Below are 20,060 nucleotides of genomic sequence, written 5' to 3' on the forward strand. Positions count from 1 at the left end.
TTAGACCTCCTGGGTTCAAATCCTAACTGCACCTCCTAATGGCTATGTGACTTTGGGGAAATTAACTCCCCTCCATGTGTCTCTGCTTCTTCATTTATAAAATGAGGATCATGTTAGTACCCACCCCTTAGAGTTATTAAGAAGATTAAATGAACACAAGATAGTGCATTGCACACAGCAAGCATTGTATAGGTGTCTGATAATCAAGTCAAATCATCATGAATAATCAAAACCTAGCCAGAAAATCTAGCCAAAAACTGACACCTGGAGTTAATTTTTAAGACTCAAAACTGTCTACTGGGAATCTTTTACAGAAAAACAAATACATCTGGCTCTTGATCATCTAGGGTGTTGTTTCTTCTCCATCTGACTTTTTCTTAACACTATGTCCTGACAAACAGTAGGATGAATCCATGATCAGTTTTTCCACTTTTTTTTTTTTTTTGGTCTTTTTAGGGCCACACCTATGGCATATGGAAGTTTCCAGGCTGGGGTCGAATCAGGGCTATAGCTGCCGGCCTGCACCACAGCCACAGCAACGCCAGATTCTTAACCCACTGATTGAGTTCAGGAATCAAACCCTTGTCCTCGTGGATACTAGTTGGGTTTGTTACTGCTGAGCCATAACAAGAACTCCAGTTATCCCACTTTTTAAAAAGAGGTTCTAAATGAAATGTTTACTTTTAAAAGACAGCGAAAACTATAACAGTGATCTTCTTGGATTACCATCCTAGCTTTCTATCACCTATTGGCTCAAACACTGAGAGCTGACTCTATGTTTAGACTCATATTAGAAGGTCAAAATCAGTTAATAGGCATTTCTAAATTTTAATTACAAAATAAGGAAGCATACGAATATTTTAGAATTATGTGATCCTTGATTTATTTTCTCTTCTCCCATCCCACATTCACTCTTTTACTCATACAATGCTACTCAGAGGACTAATATTAAATATTCAGAAGATAAAGTCTGAGCCCTCAGCTTATTTTGGAGTCACTTCTACATAAAACACATACTATATTCTTTTGGTCACTGTAACATCCTGATAGTTAATTTACCTACTAGGCTTTATAGTTCCCATGTTTGGGTTATTTCATCAGATTCCCAAATAAGAAGACAGATAGTTAAAACAAAAACACCTGCTCACACTTTGACTGCAAGATCGTATCTCCAGGCATTTGTAACTGAGAGAACCACACAACCGAGGCTGGGAAATGGTTAAACAGATTGGTTCTCAGCTAGATGGGGCTACTTCAGCTCTAGTGGCAGGTAGTCCCTTTGAGAAATGTTTGTAGTGAGATGTCTGGGTGGGTGGATATTAGAGCAGAGGTAAAACTGGCATTCAGAGAGGTTCAAAGACATGCTTTTAGGGTCTAAGGAGTTATGAGAGTTTTCAATAGTCCATAGTCTCCATTTTATAAAATGCAAAAAGTGCTATAAACCATTTTGAGGTTATCTGAATGTCACTGCGTGACTGAGTGTTTTTGTTTGTGTTCACAATTCAGTTAGTCCCCAGTGATATATTATATAAACCGATAATATTTATATCTTGTCATTTTAGTCCAAGTGGAATCCAGTTAGATCAATCAATCTCTCTCTTCTCCCCTCCTTTCTCTCTCTCTCTCTCTCACACACACACACCCCTTTACTCAAGTTTGAGAAGGAACAGCATGAGGGAAAAGGCCCTGGAGGAAACAGTGGAGGAGCTGGACCAGGAGGTGCCATCTCTAAGGGGCCTCTCTTCGAGGAGATATTTTCCAGACAGGGATCTGATTTTAAAGGTCCTTTTGCCACTACCTAAATCCCCAAGATCTATGTCCCCCTTCCTCTGCACCCCTGAACATTCACTGGAAATAAAAGGCAATCAGTCATAGCCATTTAAAGGAAACTGCTGAGGGCAGTTCCATACCCATATGTTCCTATGGTGCCCAGATGCATACAACAGCAATTAAAGGCCTAAACAAAAAGAACAAAATTAAGCAAGAGCTGATGAACCCTATTGGAGTCAGTCAGGGCAAAACGTTTATACTCCAAGGTCTGAACTTGGACCAACGGTGACAAAATAAATAATTTTTATTAGCATAGGAGCACTCACAGTAGGAAGCACTCAAGACTAGCACGGGCCAGTGTGAGGCTAGATGCCCAAAGTATGGCTGGATGATACAGGACCAGGAAATAAAAGAAGGTCTAGACATAGATGAGGGCAAAGGCACCATCCTAAGCTCCCCAAGCTTAGACCTTCATCAACAGCACTGAGAGAAGCAGGGAAGTCCAAAGACACACATTTGTATGTTCTGCATATGTGTGCATTTATATTTAAATTTACTATATGTAGTCAGGCTTAACTAATTGCAAATTCCATGTATACTCCCCTCCATTTTGTATTTTTAGTGTTTGTCTATTAATACTTTTGTACTACTTTTAAAATTTGAAGCTAAAAGAAACCCTTTTGTATTATTAATAAGAGCTTTTATGAACCTAACGAGAATTGTATACTATTATTTGTAGTGCAGCAGGCCAACATATCCCTTTAAAATGATACCAGAAAAAGGGTAATTTCTGTTTGAGTGAAGTGACCTCTTATAATTGACTGGGTGTAATATGCATCACACTGAAGGAACTTGGTACATACTTATTGAGTAAGTGGATAAATGAATGAATCATAAGCCTATCTGGACCTGTAGTGACCCCTTTGGGATTGTACAAAATCTTTCTGTAAATATGTCGTACTAGGAGTGAATACAAGTCTCCTATGTGTGAGTAGTGGGGAGTGAGCAGAGTTCTTCCTGAACCTGTATGGGTGGCTGGATTACATGGTGGTGGTATTAGGAATGCCAGGTGCCTGAGTAATTTTATCAGCCTGCTTCCTGCCAATAGAATTTGGGGGCATCCATTAACCTCCTATTTGTCTTTTTCTTTCTGACCTTACTTCACTTAGTATGATAATCACTAGTTGCATCCATGTTGCTGTAAATGGCATTATTTCATTCTTTTTTATGGCTGAGTAGTATCCATTGTACATATGTACCACATCTTAATCTGTTCATCTGTCAATGGATATTTAGGTTGTTTCCCTGTCTTGGCTATTGTGAATAGGGCTGTTATGAACATAGGGGTGTAGGAATATTTTTGAGTTATAGTCTCTTGTCCAGATATATGCTCAGGAGTTAGACTGCTGGGTTGTATGATAGTTCTATGTTTAGTTTTCTGAGAAACCTTCACACTATTTTCCATAGTGGTTATACCAATTTACACTGGGAATTTTTAAAAATCATTCTTCTATGTCCACCTTTTTTTCTACTCTTGGTTTTTAGATCAGTATATTGCTAGATTAAGAAACATTGGAGAGGAGTTCCCATTGTGGCACAGTGGAAACAAATCTGACTAGTATCAATGAGGATGTGGGTTTGATCCCTGGCCTTGCTCAGTGGGTAAAAGGATCCAGCACTACCACGAATTGTGGTATAGGCTGCAGACATGGCTTGGATCCTGCATTGCTGTAGCTATGGCATAGGCCGGCAGCTGCAGCTCTGATTCAGCCCCTAGCCTGGAAACTTCCATATGCTGCAGAGGCACCCCTAAAAAGAAAAGGCAAAAAGAAACACTGGAGAAAAGGCATTGCCTTGTGGCATAGTGGGTTAAGGATTGCTGTTGTCATTGCAGAACCTCAGGTAGCTGTCATGACATGGGTTCAATCCCTGGCCCAGGAAAATTCACATGCTGCAGGTGTGGCCAAAAAAAGAAAAGGAAAAGAAAACATTGGAGAAGAGATTTTGTAATCTCATGATTAATATCTCTCATAAGACCCCACAAATTCCCATATTGACAGAATGGCTTTGATCTGATTTGAGAAAATACACTGGATTGCTTCCTAAGCACAGAGCTTCTGGAATCTTCTGAGAAGCAGTGCTGTTCCAGCCCTAAAGCCTGCATTCTGATTCTGATAGCCTACCTTTTTTGTTTTAGACTCTTTCCCCTCTTCCCTGGTTATGCGCAGATGCATATTTGCCAGGTCACCTGTAGACAAGGATAAGCACCCAAGTGCCAACATTTTACTGAAACCTTGGGTCTACTGGTGTTTACCGGTGCGATGTCACTTGAGGCTAAGAGATCACAAAATGATTGCTTCCTTAGAAACATCTCTGTGGTAAGGCTGTAGGTCCGATGGCCAGTGTAGTCATTCTGGCTTTTCTGATAACATTCCCCATTCCTTAAGTCATGCAATATGGGTGGTTTCAATGCTAGATTCAGAGTTGGTTAAAAATGGAAGGGAGTTGTAACATTGGGACTCCTCTCCAATGTTTCTTAATCTAGCAATATACTGATCCAAAGAACCAAGAGTAGAAAAAAAGGTGGACATAGAAGAATGATTTTTAAAAATTCCCAGTGTAAAGTGGTACACTTGTTATGCAAAATAGTATGGAAGTTCCTCAGAAAACTAAATATAGAACTATCATATGATCTGGCAATCCCACTCCTGGGCATATATCTGGACAAGACTATAATTCAAAAACAGTCATGTATGTCCATGTTCATAACAGCCCTATTCACAATAGCCAAAGAAGGGATGTGTCTCCATTTCATGTGAGCCTTGCTTAAAATCTCCATTTTGGGAGCGAGGCTTAAACTACCCTTGCCTTGGATCCCACAGAACACCAAGCATCATGCAACGAAACCTCCTAAAATGCTGTGGTGCAAAGCAATTTTTTTATTGTTGTTATTCAAGCCATCCAAAGAGCCACATCTAGCGAAATGGTGGTTCTGGGACCAATATTCCATATCAGGCATTTTGAGGTTCACCTAGCACAGTAATTTTGTTTCTTACAATAGCTCGTAGGTATAGTTTATGGAAAGGCAGCATCTCTTGATTTTATCATGACAATTTCAAAAATGTAGAGCTGCTTCTGAAATATTGCAATTATCACCTAACAGCTTATGAATCAAAACTTTCCATGAGTCTTGAGATAAAACTATGAAAACTGTGAATATTGTATTCAGCTAGAGTTTTAAAGCACAAAAGAAAAAACGTGATCTAATAACTTAAATGTACAGCTGCAAGGAGCTGGGTACCTACCAGGATAAGCTTTGATGTTAGATAGAAATTAAAATGTTACTCCACCAAAACGACGGTATTATTTCTTAAAATTACTGAGCAGAATTAGGATAGAGATGACCTCTTGTTTAGAAATCCTAAGGTGAGGTTTTACACACAGCACAGTTTTTCTACCTTTGTTCCTGCTCTCTTAGGAGAAGAGACAATCACACAAGCAAAAGAGTAGATATGGAGGGAAAAAATGCCAGTGAATAAAGCAACCAGTCTCAGTCTCAGGTCGGGGACAGGGGGGAACATTGCCTACAGGGAATTTTCCACTAAGCTTCTATTAAACAATGAAGAACTAAAATTTGTTCCCAACAAATAAAATAGTCAAAATGACGAGGATCTATGGTTAGTATATATATAAAAAATAGTCACAACTGTAGAAAATATGTAAATATGTCTGAGACTGATATAGAAACCTTTTTTTTATGGCCACACCTGCAGCAAATAGAAACTCCTGGGCTAGGGGTTGAATCAGAGCTGCAACTGCAGGCCACAGCAATACCAGATCTGAGCCACATCTGCTACCTACACCATAGCTTGCACCACTGGGCGAGGCCAGGGGTTGAACCCACATCTTCAGGGATACTAGTCGGGTTCTTAACCTGCTGAGCCACAACAAGAACTCCCTATAAATCTCTTTCCAACTTTAAACACAGAAATTTTGGCCAAACTATAACATAACTACACACACACACACACACCACACACACACGCATGCACGCATGCACACACACACACACACCCCTACCTAGAACTGAAAATAAAGATGGAACTCAAGGTCAGAGCAGTGAGGGGGAGACAAAGCCAAGTGACCCTTGAGGAGAAATGGACCTGAAACAGGCCGGAGGAGCTGGTGGCCAGGTCTTTAATATCAGCTGTGGGATCCATGCCCATGAGAGCAAGAACCAAGCTATCTATGAAGAGCAAGAAGTCATATAGAACTTGTCTACACACATAGTGGGAACCAGATACATCACAATCATTCCCCGGGAGAGTGACAAGGGGGCTATCATTCTGCTTGGGACTAGAGGAGAAAAACAGTCAAGTGCAGAATCCAGATGCTATGCATAAATGCTAAGTGGGCACCTGCTCCAAGCTCAGAGCATAGCTCCCAAGTCTCAAAGTTAATATACGAATGGGTCCTGGGCCAGTAAAATGCATAGAGTCCTTGTCAGAGACTAACATAAAAGCTCTCCATTAAGATGTTCTCACTACTAGGTTACAGTTCATAAAGGAAAGAAAAATTCACAACTAAAAGGTTTAATAACTTTGATAACTTGATCATTTTAAATTTCCATGAAACTACAGACAATAAGGCAAATTTAAAGGCAGGTGACCAATGAAAGCAAACATATGCAACTCATATAATTGATGAAAATAAACAGTATTCACAATTTGTAAAGAACACCTACAGATTAAAGAAAAAAATAGACAAATGGATAAGAAGCATGAATAAGCAATTCAGAAAGGAATAAAACTGCCCAATAAACATGAGATTTTCAATCTCACAAGTCACCAGGAGAATCCAGTTTAACACACTTTTATCAGATAGGCAGAAGTAAAAAAGAATTGTTTAAATATCTTATAAAGTAAAAAAAAAAAAATCTTATACAGTTGAAAACACACAAATCCTACAACATAGCGATTTCCATGCCAGATATACCCTATAGAAAGCTGTGCATATCTGCTCCAGTCAATCTGCATAAGGTGACTGCTACAGCAGTTTCAAGAACAAAACCTAAGAAACTTAAATGTCAACCCACTAAAAGAAGGTATAAATGTTAGTCTAGCTCCACAATGGAATACTACATAGCCTTTATAAGGAGTAAACTAGATCTCTGTGTATTAACATGGCTATATCTCAAAACGTAAGGTCAAACAAAGAAGTATTTGCTATACAGGTGGTGTTGGGAAAGTTGGGCACCACAAGTAAATCAATGAAGTTAAAACACATCTTCACATCATACACAAAAATAAACTCAAAACGTCTTAAAGACTTAAACATAAGATGTGACAAAAAACTCCTAGCAGAGAACATGGGCAAAATATTCTTTTACATAAATCATACTGATGTTTTCTTAGGTCAGTTTCCCAAGCAATATAAATTAAAGCAAAAATAAACAAATGGGACCTAAACAGACTAACAAGCTTTTGTACATCAAAGGAAACCATAAACAAAATGAAAAGACTACCTATGGACTGGAAGAAAATATTTGCAAATGATGCAACTAACAGGGGACTAATTTCCAAAACATACAAAGAGCTCGTAAAACTGAATAACAACAACAACAACAAAACAAACAGCCCAATCGAAAAATGGTCAGAGGACTTAAATAGACATTTCTCCACATACAGACAGCCAATAGACCATGAAAAGATGCTCAATATTGTTAATTTTTAGAGAAACGTAAAGCAAAACTACAATGAAGTACCATATCACACTAGTCAGAATGGCCATCAAGAACTATAGACACAACCTAGAATAGATTTACAAGGAGATCCTGCTGAATAGCATTGAGAACTATGTCTAGATACTCATGTTGCAACAGAAGAAAGGGTGGGGGAAAAAATGTAATTGCAATGTATACTTCTAAGGATAACCTGACCCCCTTGCTGTACAGTGGGAAAATAAAAAAAAATTAAAAAAAAAAGAACTATACACAATGCAATACTAATGAGCCATAAAAAAGAACAAAATAATGCCATTTGAAGCAACATGGATGGAACTAGAGGCTCTCCTACTAAGTGAAATAAGTCAGAAAGAGAAAGACAAATACCACATGATATCACTTACACCAGGAATTTAATATATTGCACAAATGAACCTATCCAGAGAAAAGGAACAAACTCATGGACATGGAGAAGAGACTTGTGGTTGCCAAGGAGGAGGTGAGGGGGAGGGATGATTTGGAGTTTGGGATTAGCGGATGCAAAATATTCTATATAGAATGGGTAAACAACAAGGTCCTACTGTATAGCACAGGAAACAATATTTGTTATCCTGTGATAAACCAAATGAAAGAGAATATATATATATTCTGAATCACTCTGCTGTACAGCAGAAATTAACACATTTTAAATAAACTATACTTCAATACAATAAATTTTTAAAAAGTAGTATATTCTACATGACAGTGTGGTAATATTCTTTTAAAAAGTAAGAAATAAAATACATGTTAAAATATGCTAAAAGCAATAGATAGCCTAAAGATAGCTATAGGTATAAAATTCATGATTGAGATTGCCTTTGGGGTGGTAAGAAGGGAAATGGTACTGAGGAAGTCTTCAAAAGAAGATTTCGGAGTTCCCGTCGTGGCGCAGTGGTTAACGAATCCGACTAGGAACCATGAGGTTGCGGGTTCGGTCCCTGCCCTTGCTCAGTGGGTTGACGATCCGGCGTTGCCGTGAGCTGTGGTGTAGGTTGCAGACGCGGCTCGGATCCCACGTTGCTGTGGCTCTGGCGTAGGCCGGTAGCTACAGCTCCGATTCAACCCCTAGCCTGGGAACCTCCATATGCCGCGGGAGCGGCCCAAGAAATAGCAACAACAACAACAACAAAAGACAAAAGACAAAAGACAAAAAAAAAAAAAAAAAAAGAAGATTTCAACTTTACAAAATAAAACAAATCTGAAACTGAATGAAAAATGTTAAGTTTCAATGCTAGGTGATGAGTACTAATATATTTACCACATTAATCTCTGTACTTAAATCTTTTCTAGCTTTAAGAAATAATTTTTAAAATAAAATAAATAAAATACATGCCTTGGTCCTATATAATTGCAAGAAATTGACCATAAATTTGGCTTAGAGCTTAAGTATACCTTCCATTATTGCATGTTTTGTTGTTGTGGTTGTTGTTTTGGTGTCAGGCCAAATGTCAATAATTATCTGCAAGCTCCTGAAGGTCTTTCTCCCATCTTCCAAAATGCCTTTCTCTCATTACCAGAAGTCTTATAGACTGCAGAGAAAACAGCTAGCAATGTCTTTCTACCGTTTCCTGTATTATCATGTCAATTCCTCAAGTCAAATAGTCTTTTCAGCAAGTGGTGCTGGGAAAACTAGACAGCCACATGTTAATCAATGAAACTAGAACACACCCTTACACCATGCACAAAAATAAACTCAAAATGGCTTGAAGACTTAAATGCAAAACAAGACACCATCAAACTCCTAGAAGAAAACATTGGCAAAACGTTCTCTAATATCAACTTTACAAATGTTTTCTCAGGTCAGTCTCCCAAAGCAACAGAAATAAAAGCAAAAATGAACCAATGGGACCTAATCAAACTGACAAGCTTTTGCATAGCAAAAGAAACCATTAAAAAAAAAAAAAGACAACTTACAGAATGGAAGAAAATAGTTTCAAATCACGCAACTGACAAAGGCTTAATCTTTAAAATATACAAGCACCTTATACAACTCAACAGCAAAAAAAGCCAACAACCCAATGGAAAAATGGGCAAAAGACCTGAACAGACATTTCTCCAAGGAATATATACAGATGGTCAACAAGCACATGAAAAAATGCTCAACATCACTGATTATTAGAGAAATGCAAATCAAAAATACCATGAGGTATCACCTCACACCAGTCAGAATGGCCATCATTAATAAGTCCACAAATAACAAATGCTGGAGAGGCTGTGGAGAAAAGGGAACTCTCGTACATTGTTGGTGGGAATGTAAACCGGTACAACCACTATGGAGAACAGTATAGAGGTACCTCAAAAAACTAAATATAGAACTACCATATGACCCAGCAATCCCACTCTTGGGCACATATCCAACAAAACTTTCTTTGAAAAAGACACATGTACCCGCATATTCACTGAAGCACTATTCACAATAGCCAAGCCATGGAAACAACTAAAATGTCCACTGACAGATGAATAGATTAAGATGTGGTATATATACACAATGGAATACTATTCAGCCATAAAGAAGAACAAAACAATGACATTTGCAGCAACATGGTCAGAAGTAGAGACTCTCATGCTAAGTTAAGTCAGTTAGAAAGAGAAGGACAAATACCATATGATATCATTTATACCTGGAATCTAATATATGGCACAAATGAACCTTTCCACAGAAAAGAAACTCATGGACCTGGAGATCAGACTTGTGGTTGCCCAGGAGGAAGAGGAGGGAGTGGGATGGATTGGAAATCTGGGATTAATAGATGCAAACTATTGCCTTAGGAATAGTTAAGGAATGGATAAGCAATGAGATCCTGCTGCATAGCATAAGCAGCTATATCTACTCACTTATGATGGAGCATGATGGAGGATAATGTGAGAAAAAGAATGTATATATGTATGTCTGACTAGGTCTCTTTGCTGTACTATAGAAAACTGACAGAACACTGTAAACCAGCTATAATGGAAAAAATAAAAATCATTTGAAAAACAATTAAATGCACTTACTTCAATTCTCAATACTTGGGTTATTAATTTGTGTATTCTAGCACTGTCTCTGTAAATTCCCAGAAAGCGGAACTGTATCTAAATCTCTTTAAATGGAACTTAAAATGACACTACATGAAAACAATATTTAGGAATACATTACTTTTCAAGGTCATACTAATTTGTAGAGAGAAAGTGCTATGAAAGAGATCAATGTAGATGACAATTCTCTACGGATATGTTTTTCCAATATTGTGCTTTCATAGCAGTAAATAATTGGTAAGTTTTCCCAAAAAGATGTGCAGAGTTCACATGCATTATTTGAAACATGATTGATATTTATGAGTTTCTCTCTTGATGGGGACTTGATGAAACCACCCAACTTACTTACTTAAACTGTAAATTACTCTTCTCTGCAGCATACTTTGTCAAAAGTCATATAATTTCTATATATGTTGTTTTTCACACATGCTGACTGTACACCTATTTGCTGATGTAAGAGCACTAAATAAATAAGAACAAAGGCAACTGAAGTATAATAAAATGCAGAAAAACTGAATGTTAGCTAAAAAAAAAACATAGCGCTTTTTTCCCCTCCATGTTTAATTTTGAAGGAAAAACTTCTAGACAAGAGCTTCAATACTTGGGTTATTAATTTGTGTATTCTAGCACTGTCTCTGTAAATTCCCAGAAAGCGGAACTGTATCTAAATCTCTTTAAATGGAACTTAAAGAGAGTTGGTCATACGGCTTGAAGTATCAATTGTGTTCACAAAAACAAAAATCTATTTATCAAGGACTATGAATTAATCAGTCATTCTTAGCACTATAAGCAGCTCCAAAAGAAAACATTTTACATCATGCATATCAAGTGAATACAGGTGTATAGGTTAATGGAAGTTCATTTCATTATGTTATAAAATTGATCATAAATTGCCTTTGCAAATTATTTCCACAGAAGTCATAAAATTTAAAAATTTTTATTATAGCTGGTTTACAATGTTTGCCAATTTCTGCTGTACAGCAAAGTGATCCTATTGTACATATACATACATTCTTTTTCTCATATTATCCTCCATCATGTTCCATCACAAGTGATTAGATATAGTTCCTGTGCTATACTGCAGGATCTCACTGCTTGTCCACTCCAAATGCAATAGTTTCCATCTACTAACCCCAAACTCCCAGTTATTTTTGCTGTAAATTCTATCATTTTTGTGATGTGGACAAACAAAATATCTAAATAAATACCCCATATGTAATTTTAAAATGCCTTGTGAAATATGTTTTATCTTCCACAGGTAGTCAGTAATCTTTTTAAAGCTGTTAATAAATGTCTTGATTAATATTTTGAAGACTGGGAAATAAATGTTCATTCAAAAGTAGAATGATGAATTTATGTCAGTACGAAAAACCAAAAAATCTAACAAATAACAAAACAAGAAGTAGATTCTTTTTTTTTTTTTTTTTTTTTTTTTTTTTAATGGCATATGGAAGTTCCTGGGCCAGGGACTGAATGTGAGTCACAGCGTGATCTACACTGCAACTGCGGCAATGTGGATCCTTGAACCCATGCCTCTCCAGTGACCTGAATTGCTGCAGTTGGATTCTTAACTCATTGAATCACAGCAGGAACTCCAGCAAATTATTTAAAAAGCTTTTTGGTATTCCATGAATTGCACTGATCCCCGTACAATGTATTTTCCCAATAAGGACATCTTGTGGCAGTCATTTGCTATACTGCCATCAACCAAAATGCTATCCCGGAACCTCTGGTTTTGCCATGTCCCTTCTTAGTACAGGATGTAACAATACTCACAATACTCATTTTTCTTTACACACAGCATCTCTTCTAATAACAAGTACTCTGCTTGCAAAGGTCAATAAATTGGGTTCTCCTCCATGTCTATAAATCTTGGAAGCTCAAATAAATGGAAGCTAGACTCCACTAGAACCTTAGGAATCTTTCTGAGAACTGCCTGTGAGAATTCCATGCCAAATACCAAGATCTATCAAAGCTCAATTAGGCAACTAAAGCTTCATTCACATATTCATAGCAAAGAGTTTTTTTTTTTTTTTTTTTTTTACCTTTTTTTTCTTCTCTTCTCTTTGTAACAATTCCTTCTTCTTCCATAGTTTCTCTTTCTCCTCCTCCTTTTCTCTTCTTCTGGCAGAAATTTCCATTTCCAACCTTGCTACCTCTTCCTGGTGCGCTCGCCATTGAAGAACCTGCAATAAATAGAAATTCATTTCGATAGCTATACACACTCAAGTGATTTCACAGATTACAATAAGAGTAGGTTCTGTATCAAGCAGATGTCAAAATTTTTCAAGTACACATTAAAATAAAGCAATTTCAAAATCATTTCATTCAGAGATTCTTCACTTGGATTCATGAAGTGAAATCCTTAAGAGTCTGTGAATTGATATCAAAAGGATCTCTGAATTATAGTGTGTAAAAGTTTTGGTGTGTTTGCACGGTGTGTTTTTCTGGAACAACAGCTCCAGTTTCTGGTTAGCAGTTTTCAAAATTTTTCAAATGGTCCTAAGATCCTAAAATATCTAAGAACCATTGATATATTTCATCCTGATTTTATAAGTGAAGAAAATGAGCTAAATGAAGATAAAAAAAAATTAAGAACTGTGAAAGAACTTTCTAGATACCGATAGGTATTATTGGTAGAAGTATAATTGATAAAGTGCTTTTAGAGGACAACTGGGCAATATGTAAATATGTGTCACAATATAAAATATGCATAGTCTTTGACCCATAACACCACTTTTGGGAAGTTATTAAATATTCAAAAGAAACCATCAACTGGACAAGTGCACAAAAATATGCTTACAGAAATGTACACTGCAGGGCTACTTAAACAGAAAAATTGCAAAGAGTCTAAATGTCTGGCAGTAAGAGATGACTTAACTACATTGCCTTCATACAATGACTGCCATTGGAAAAGGATCTATATTTCTATACCCATTGACATAGAAAATGTCCACAACATTATTATTAGATACAAAAAAGCAGCTGCAAAACCAAATTTATAGCATGATCTCATTAATATCAAATATCATCTATGTATCTAAACCTAGAAAGAGATTTGAAATGAGGTTTACTAAAATATAAATATTGGTTATCTTTGAATAGTATCATTTCATGGAATTAAAAAAAATGTATTATTTAAGCCTGTCTGTGCCAAGTGACATTTTTACAACAAGCATGTATTATCTTTGTAAGGAGTAAACCAATGAAACTAACAAGATAAAGTAAACACATGTTTCAGGTATACATGTAGCTAACAAAGCAGAGAGGAAAGGGATGGAGAGGTATGCAGAAAATTTTTTTTTGCAAAGGGAAAAACTAGCATTCTCCATTTAATACCTCATTGTTTTGTATATTTGGTACAAGCAGGGCTCATTATAGTAATACATAAAATGAAAATTGAGTAAAGAAAATATCCTAAAAATAAGATGAACTAAAATGACTAAATAGTTAAGCCCCTTTTGTGTTTTTTTGGGTCATTGTTCACGATCTTCAATTGCTACTAAAAACTTCATTTTACCAGCTGATGAGAAATGTTATAACAGGTGGATTGAGCTGGCAACAGGTGAAAATGCTGGATAATCCTAACATCACTGAGAAATAAGCAGCAAAACAACATTCCCACGAACCATTCTTGCCAAAAAATAAAAATGAAAATGATCAAATCTCTAGAACTACCTATCAGTTTTCAGAGAATTCAGTCAATGGAGAAACAGATTAATCAGAAAAACTGAAATTTGAAAAACTTTCAAGGATTTAAAAAATTATAAGGGAAAGATAAGGAAGGAGAAATATGAGCTAAAAGGCATTTAAGAAACATAGCAACCAAATGCAATATGTGGATAATATTTGATTTCTAATTTGAATAAACTAAATGTGAAAAAATTATGAAACAATTAGATATTTCAATATTGATTAGTTAGCTGATGCTACTATGGAAATATTGTTAAAGTTTTTAGGTGTGATCATAGTATGGTTATGTGTGTTTTTTTAATTTTTAATTTTAGACATATATACTGAAACGTGGATGAAATGATATGGTATTTGGGGATTTGCTAACCACTCTCCAAGGGACATGGGAGAGTAGGTCAGGTATAGATAAAAAAAAAAATTGACTAATGACTTGATAATTGTTGAGTGATGATAGAATTTTGTATATATAAATTTTTCCACATTAAAATAAAAAAACTCATAAAAATAATGTATGTCCAAAGAGATTTGTAAAATAAAGTACTGTAATCTCAAGGTTCTCAGGTGAGACTTGAGATGTGGTGAACCAATGCAAAGAAAACAGTATACATTCAGCCTTTCTGAGTACTGAGACTATTCCATAAATGTCAATGGAAGTTTGTGTTTTGGAACTACTCTTCTCACCTTTTGATTTGAGAGTAATTTATTGGAATTATCATTGAATGAACATTGCACATGTGATATCATATGATTTAAAGAAGCCAACTATAAGCAAATACTTATAACTGGACAAGACTTCTGTTTCCAAAGCTAAGTTTAGCAAGAAAATAACCAGACCAATAACACAATTTACCCTCTTCTCACTTACAAGTATAAACGATATTTCTCCTATTCTCCAGAATAAGATTATGGCAGTTTTTCAAATGGGACACATTATAAATTAGGAAACAAATATGAAATGCCAGAACAAAAAACTCGAGCAAGTCAGCATCAGCCTTTAGAAACTAAGTTGCTTCCACTTCATACGGAATCATGAAAATGTTCAGGGACCATTGTAAGTTTGCCTGAAATTGATAACTCACAGCATCATCTATAATTGAACCCATACCCAAAAGAAGGTGAAAAGTGAAGAGGAGAAGGTTATCAAAGCTAGCATTATATCCTCTTAAGTAGCTGGATTTGTAAGATCCTGACAAGGAGAAACAGGCTCTGCAGCAATCAGTACCCAGGCAGTAAGGTAAATGGGGATTTTTGGAATACACAGTTAACCCAGTAGAGAATCTGCTGGGAAAAGGGGTGCCATTGAAAAAATTCTGTATCCAGCAGATCCCTACAGAGGCAGCCAAAGGATGTAAATGACTCCCATGTGGAGAGAATGACAATCGATTATGATATTTTCAAGATGCCCAAGAACAAGAAACCTGGCAGGTGGGCAGAGGAATCAATATTAGCACTATAGGCTCAAGCACAGAAACTTCTGAGTGAACAGTGAGCAATAGGAAGAATAGCCCAGAAGAACATTTTAGTGCTTTTCTTTTAAAAGGTTTGGTAATTATATAGCTTTAAACAGAGCATGCGAACATAACTGTGTAACAGTAATAACCATGAAAGCACATTACCACAGTGGCAGTCAAGAATGCATTGTAAGGAAAGCATTATTTAGATTATTAACTACAGGACATTTTTCCAGTTCTTTAGTTAATACTATGTTTAATAGTCCTGCCAAAGGTACAGTCTTTGAATGAAAACTTAACCCAACAAAGAACAAGTGAAATTTAAAATCTGTTGCAAATAATAAACTAAGGATTTTAAATGAAAATGGTTAGTAGTGTTACATGTATCCCTTGCTCTCAATTTAAAAATAAAATGGCTCAAGTGAAATTAATTAACACACATACCACCAGAGTGAATAAAGTATTAGAAAAAAAAATGAAGCCCCTGAATATTTCAAAGGCAACAATGGAAGTTAACATCAAGTAACAATATTAACACAGTTTTACATCAAAGTGGAGAGTTTTGAAAATAATTTTTTTTTAGCTTTTTTTAGGGCCACACTGGTGGCATACGGCAGTTCCCAGGCTAGGGGGTTGAATCAGAGCTACAGCTGCCAGCCTACACCAACAGCCACAGAAATGCCAGATCCAAGCTGTATCTGCTACCTACACCACAGCTCACGGCAACGCCAGATCCTTAACCCACTGAGCAAAGCCAGGGATTGAACCCGCATCTTCACAGACACTGGTCAGGTTCATTATCACTGAGCAATGGGAACTCCGAGCTTTGAAAATAATTTTAAGTGGCAATGAGGTATAAAGGAAATGAGTACTGAACTGTTGGTGAGAACACCAGCCTTTTTGTCTCATCTCTGCCGATAAACACCAACATTGCTACTTTCAGCTAACGGCTAGCCCAGTTTTCTCCCATTTTAAAGGCGGGGACTAGATCAGGTGACTTCTCTAGTTTCTTTAATTTATAATATTCTGATTCTCCTTTATATTTTCCTTATATAGAGAGACCACAATATGGCATGTTCTGCAAATATCTTCTGCAAGCAAAATGAACAGCAATGAGGAGCATCAGTATTTCATAAGCCTGTTAAATAAAAATAGACAACTAAACATTAATTGTGAATTCTATCAGTCATATTTATGGAAACATTGTATCATGTGTGTTATTATATATAGAAAAAGTACCATCTGACCAGTGCTTATACTGATGATAATAAAACATTAAAAGTTGCCATTTATGAGGGTTTATTGTGTGCCACGTCTGTATTTTATAAAGGCATTAAATACATGGTGTGAAGTAATCCTTGAAACATGCAAACTTTCCTTCACACTTCAGCTGGCTAGCTTCCCCTTATCCTACTCAAGCCTAAGCTTAGATATCACTTGCTCCAGGTAACTTTCCCTCTCTCGCCATGTCCAGGTCATTCCCCACACTCCTAGTACCTGGTCTCTCTCTTCTATTAATTACAGCAGACACTAAAACCATTTGGATTTACCTATACTTGGCTGCAAACTTCTTAAGGGTAGGGACCAAATTTGTCTTATTCACCGGTCTCTCCAGAGCCTAGCATGGCATCTGGCACGGGTTCAAGAAACACTTGCTGGTAAATGCATGCATAATGCTCCAAGGCTCTGTTGGAGAGTTAGATTGACAGTATTTCCCCTTCTTACTTGGATGGGTCTTCAGGAAGAAGAGGTACCCTCACCAGACATGCTATCATTTTCTGACTCCTCCACTTTGCAACTCTCAATCCTTGCTTTCCCTGTCCTGGCTATTTCCAGGATTCCTAAAGCTCCATATCTGCTTATCTGACAGGGAAAATATCTAGAAAGCCTTGTCAGGATTTTCAACAACAAATTCCTACCTCTTGCAATGTTAGAGGATGTGTGCAAAAAAGTTTCAAGCAGATCCCTTTCTCTGCCTTCTCCCTAAATGTTCCAATAAGCTTCTAAATTCAGTTCAGCTGAGTAAACTTCAAATTTTCATTTTATTAAATCTTTAACAGACTGATAGCTCCATTAAATTCTTTCCAAATGTTCCATCTTTTTTCAATATTACCTAATGAAGCTTTTTTATCTTATGTGTTCCATTTATGTTTAAAATCCACTCATGAAATACAGTACCTGTGATTTTGCATATGTTGTTACAGCTTTCTGTTCTCTCTTTGGCATTTTTGTTCAGCAGAAAGATTTGGTTTTTCCTCTCAGTTTCACAATTGTCCCTTGGTTTCTTGAGTGCCTTTATAAGTGCCTTTTTTTTAATCACCTCTCTTTGATAACTGCTTTCCATTTTCTGTGGCTTTTTACTAGTCTTTTTTAGAATCTCAATGATTATGCACTATTATCTTGACTGTTCCATGCCCTTTTCTTTTCAAATAAAATCTTGCAAAGTTCCACTTAAGTGGGTCCTAGAGGGTCTTAACCATAGCATAAAACAAGACTTGTAGAAGAAGAAACAAACTAAATGTTAATAAGCAGAAAACTACCACTAAGTTTTTTTTTTTTCCTAAGGTACAAAAGTTACAAACCTATTGGTCTATTTTATTTATGAAGCTGACAAAGCGAAATTGTACAATAGAGTCAAAAAACAGGGCTAACAGTCAGAAAACCATTTGCCTGCTGGCTATGAGATCTAGGGAAAACACAGCAGGAAGCTCTCTATAATTTGCTTCCAAGGCTGAGATTCTATGGCTCTGTGTTATAATAAAGACCAAAGCTACTGTATTGCCATCGTTAAGCCATAGTCCTTGTTCCTTCTGCAATGAACCCAGAGGCATGATGAGAGAACCCAGGTTTTGAAATCAGAAACCAGAGCTTGAGTCCTATCTCAGTGACTTAATTAATAATATTCCCTGGGGTACATTGTTTAACCACCTATAACTTCAGATTCATGTAAAATGTGATAACAATGACACAGAGCTTACAGGATTGCTGTGCAAACACCACCAATTTGTGCAAACCAGAAACTCAGGAATCATCCTGACACTGCCTGTCCCTGACATTCCACATATACACATTCCACATATCAAGTCCTGTAGACTGTGCCTCCGACCATTTCATAGACCTACATATACTTCTACCTTCATGGCTCCCAAGCTACATCCTGCATCCACTCTAGTTTCTTTCCCTGCCCAATTCCCATCTCACTTCACTTCCTACACTTTTAATGGTTTCCAGCACTATTGGGGTGAAGTCTGAACTCCAAACTATGGACTGAAAGGCCTCCAAAGTTTGTCCCTGCCCGTGTCTGCAGCCCCAACTCCTAACCCCATGCAATCACAAACTCACCTTTGTGCTCCAGGAGCCCGGACCATTTTCCAGATCCCTAAGAAAGCCATATTTCCTCTAGCTCCAAGGATGGTGGACATGCTATTTCCTTTCCTGGGGATACCTCTCCCTTCCTCTTGCCTCCTCCACACCTTCTTAATCAATACTCACTCAGTCCCAAATTACGGTTCCACACATCTCTTCAGGAAGACTTGCCCACCTTCCCTACATATAAAACCCCCCAGTTGCATGTTCCCATAACATTGTTTACCTTGTCTTTAAGGTACTTACAATAGTTTGAAATCAGACACCAGTCTTGTGATTATATGACCAGTATCCATTTCCCCACTAGACTGTGATCCCCATGAAGATGGGGATCATATCTGATTGACTCACCACTGTATCTTCAGTGCCTTTTACATACCACCTGACACCCAAGAGATGCTCAATTTGTTTGAATGGGTGAATAAATGAGATAAGAAAGCATAAATGATACATGAATGTTTACTACATTTCTGGACTGCTGCCATTGCTTTCTAGCTGACTTTCCTGACTTCAGTGTCATCTTGATTCAACCTATTTGGTAGACATTTGACTACTGGGTTAATTTTCAAATACATTTGCTCCTCTGCTCATGATTCTAATAGATGTGGCTTTGCATTGGCCACCAATTCAATGGGCTTTTCTGGCCATTTATTTCTTTGGGTATCACCTTGTTCAAAAAAGGACTCAATCTTTTAGAGCGTGTGTGGACTTGACTCCATGCATAGGAACTTATTTGCTATTACCCCCCAGAGCAAAGAAACCAGGCTTTCTTCCTCCTCTGCCTCTTCCTCTCCTTCCCACTGCTGCACGCCCCTGCTTATCTCTGCCCTAGGCCTTTGGCTGGGAAGCCCTCACTCCTGCTCATCTGTCCTTCAAGAGCAGGGCCCCTTCCTAACAACTTCTCCACCATTTGTCAATCCCATCTCTGACCTTCATCCATGTGATAATGCCTAAAATAGATGCCACCCAGTCACTCTTTAATTATCTTGATTTATTTTCATTTC

The 20,060-nt window shown here is 37.1% G+C and overlaps 1 protein-coding gene across 4 annotated transcripts in view; it reads right to left on the bottom strand.

Annotated features, from left to right (window-relative positions):
* The window catches only part of CCDC148 (coiled-coil domain containing 148), a 362,700-nt gene that overhangs the window by 172,321 nt on the left and 170,319 nt on the right, over positions 1-20,060 (bottom strand). For all 4 annotated transcript variants that reach the window (XR_002339474.1, XM_021076461.1, XM_021076460.1 and 1 more), the window contains one exon: positions 12,592-12,732. Coding sequence is in view for 3 of the 4 variants with exons in the window: in XM_021076461.1 (XP_020932120.1) it covers positions 12,592-12,732 (141 nt within the window). In the remaining variant the exon portion in view is untranslated. The remainder of the gene's footprint in view (positions 1-12,591; positions 12,733-20,060) is intronic.

Source organism: Sus scrofa, chromosome 15, assembly GCF_000003025.6.
Source record: "Sus scrofa isolate TJ Tabasco breed Duroc chromosome 15, Sscrofa11.1, whole genome shotgun sequence".
In the NCBI taxonomy this organism is placed as follows: Eukaryota; Metazoa; Chordata; class Mammalia; order Artiodactyla; family Suidae; genus Sus; species Sus scrofa.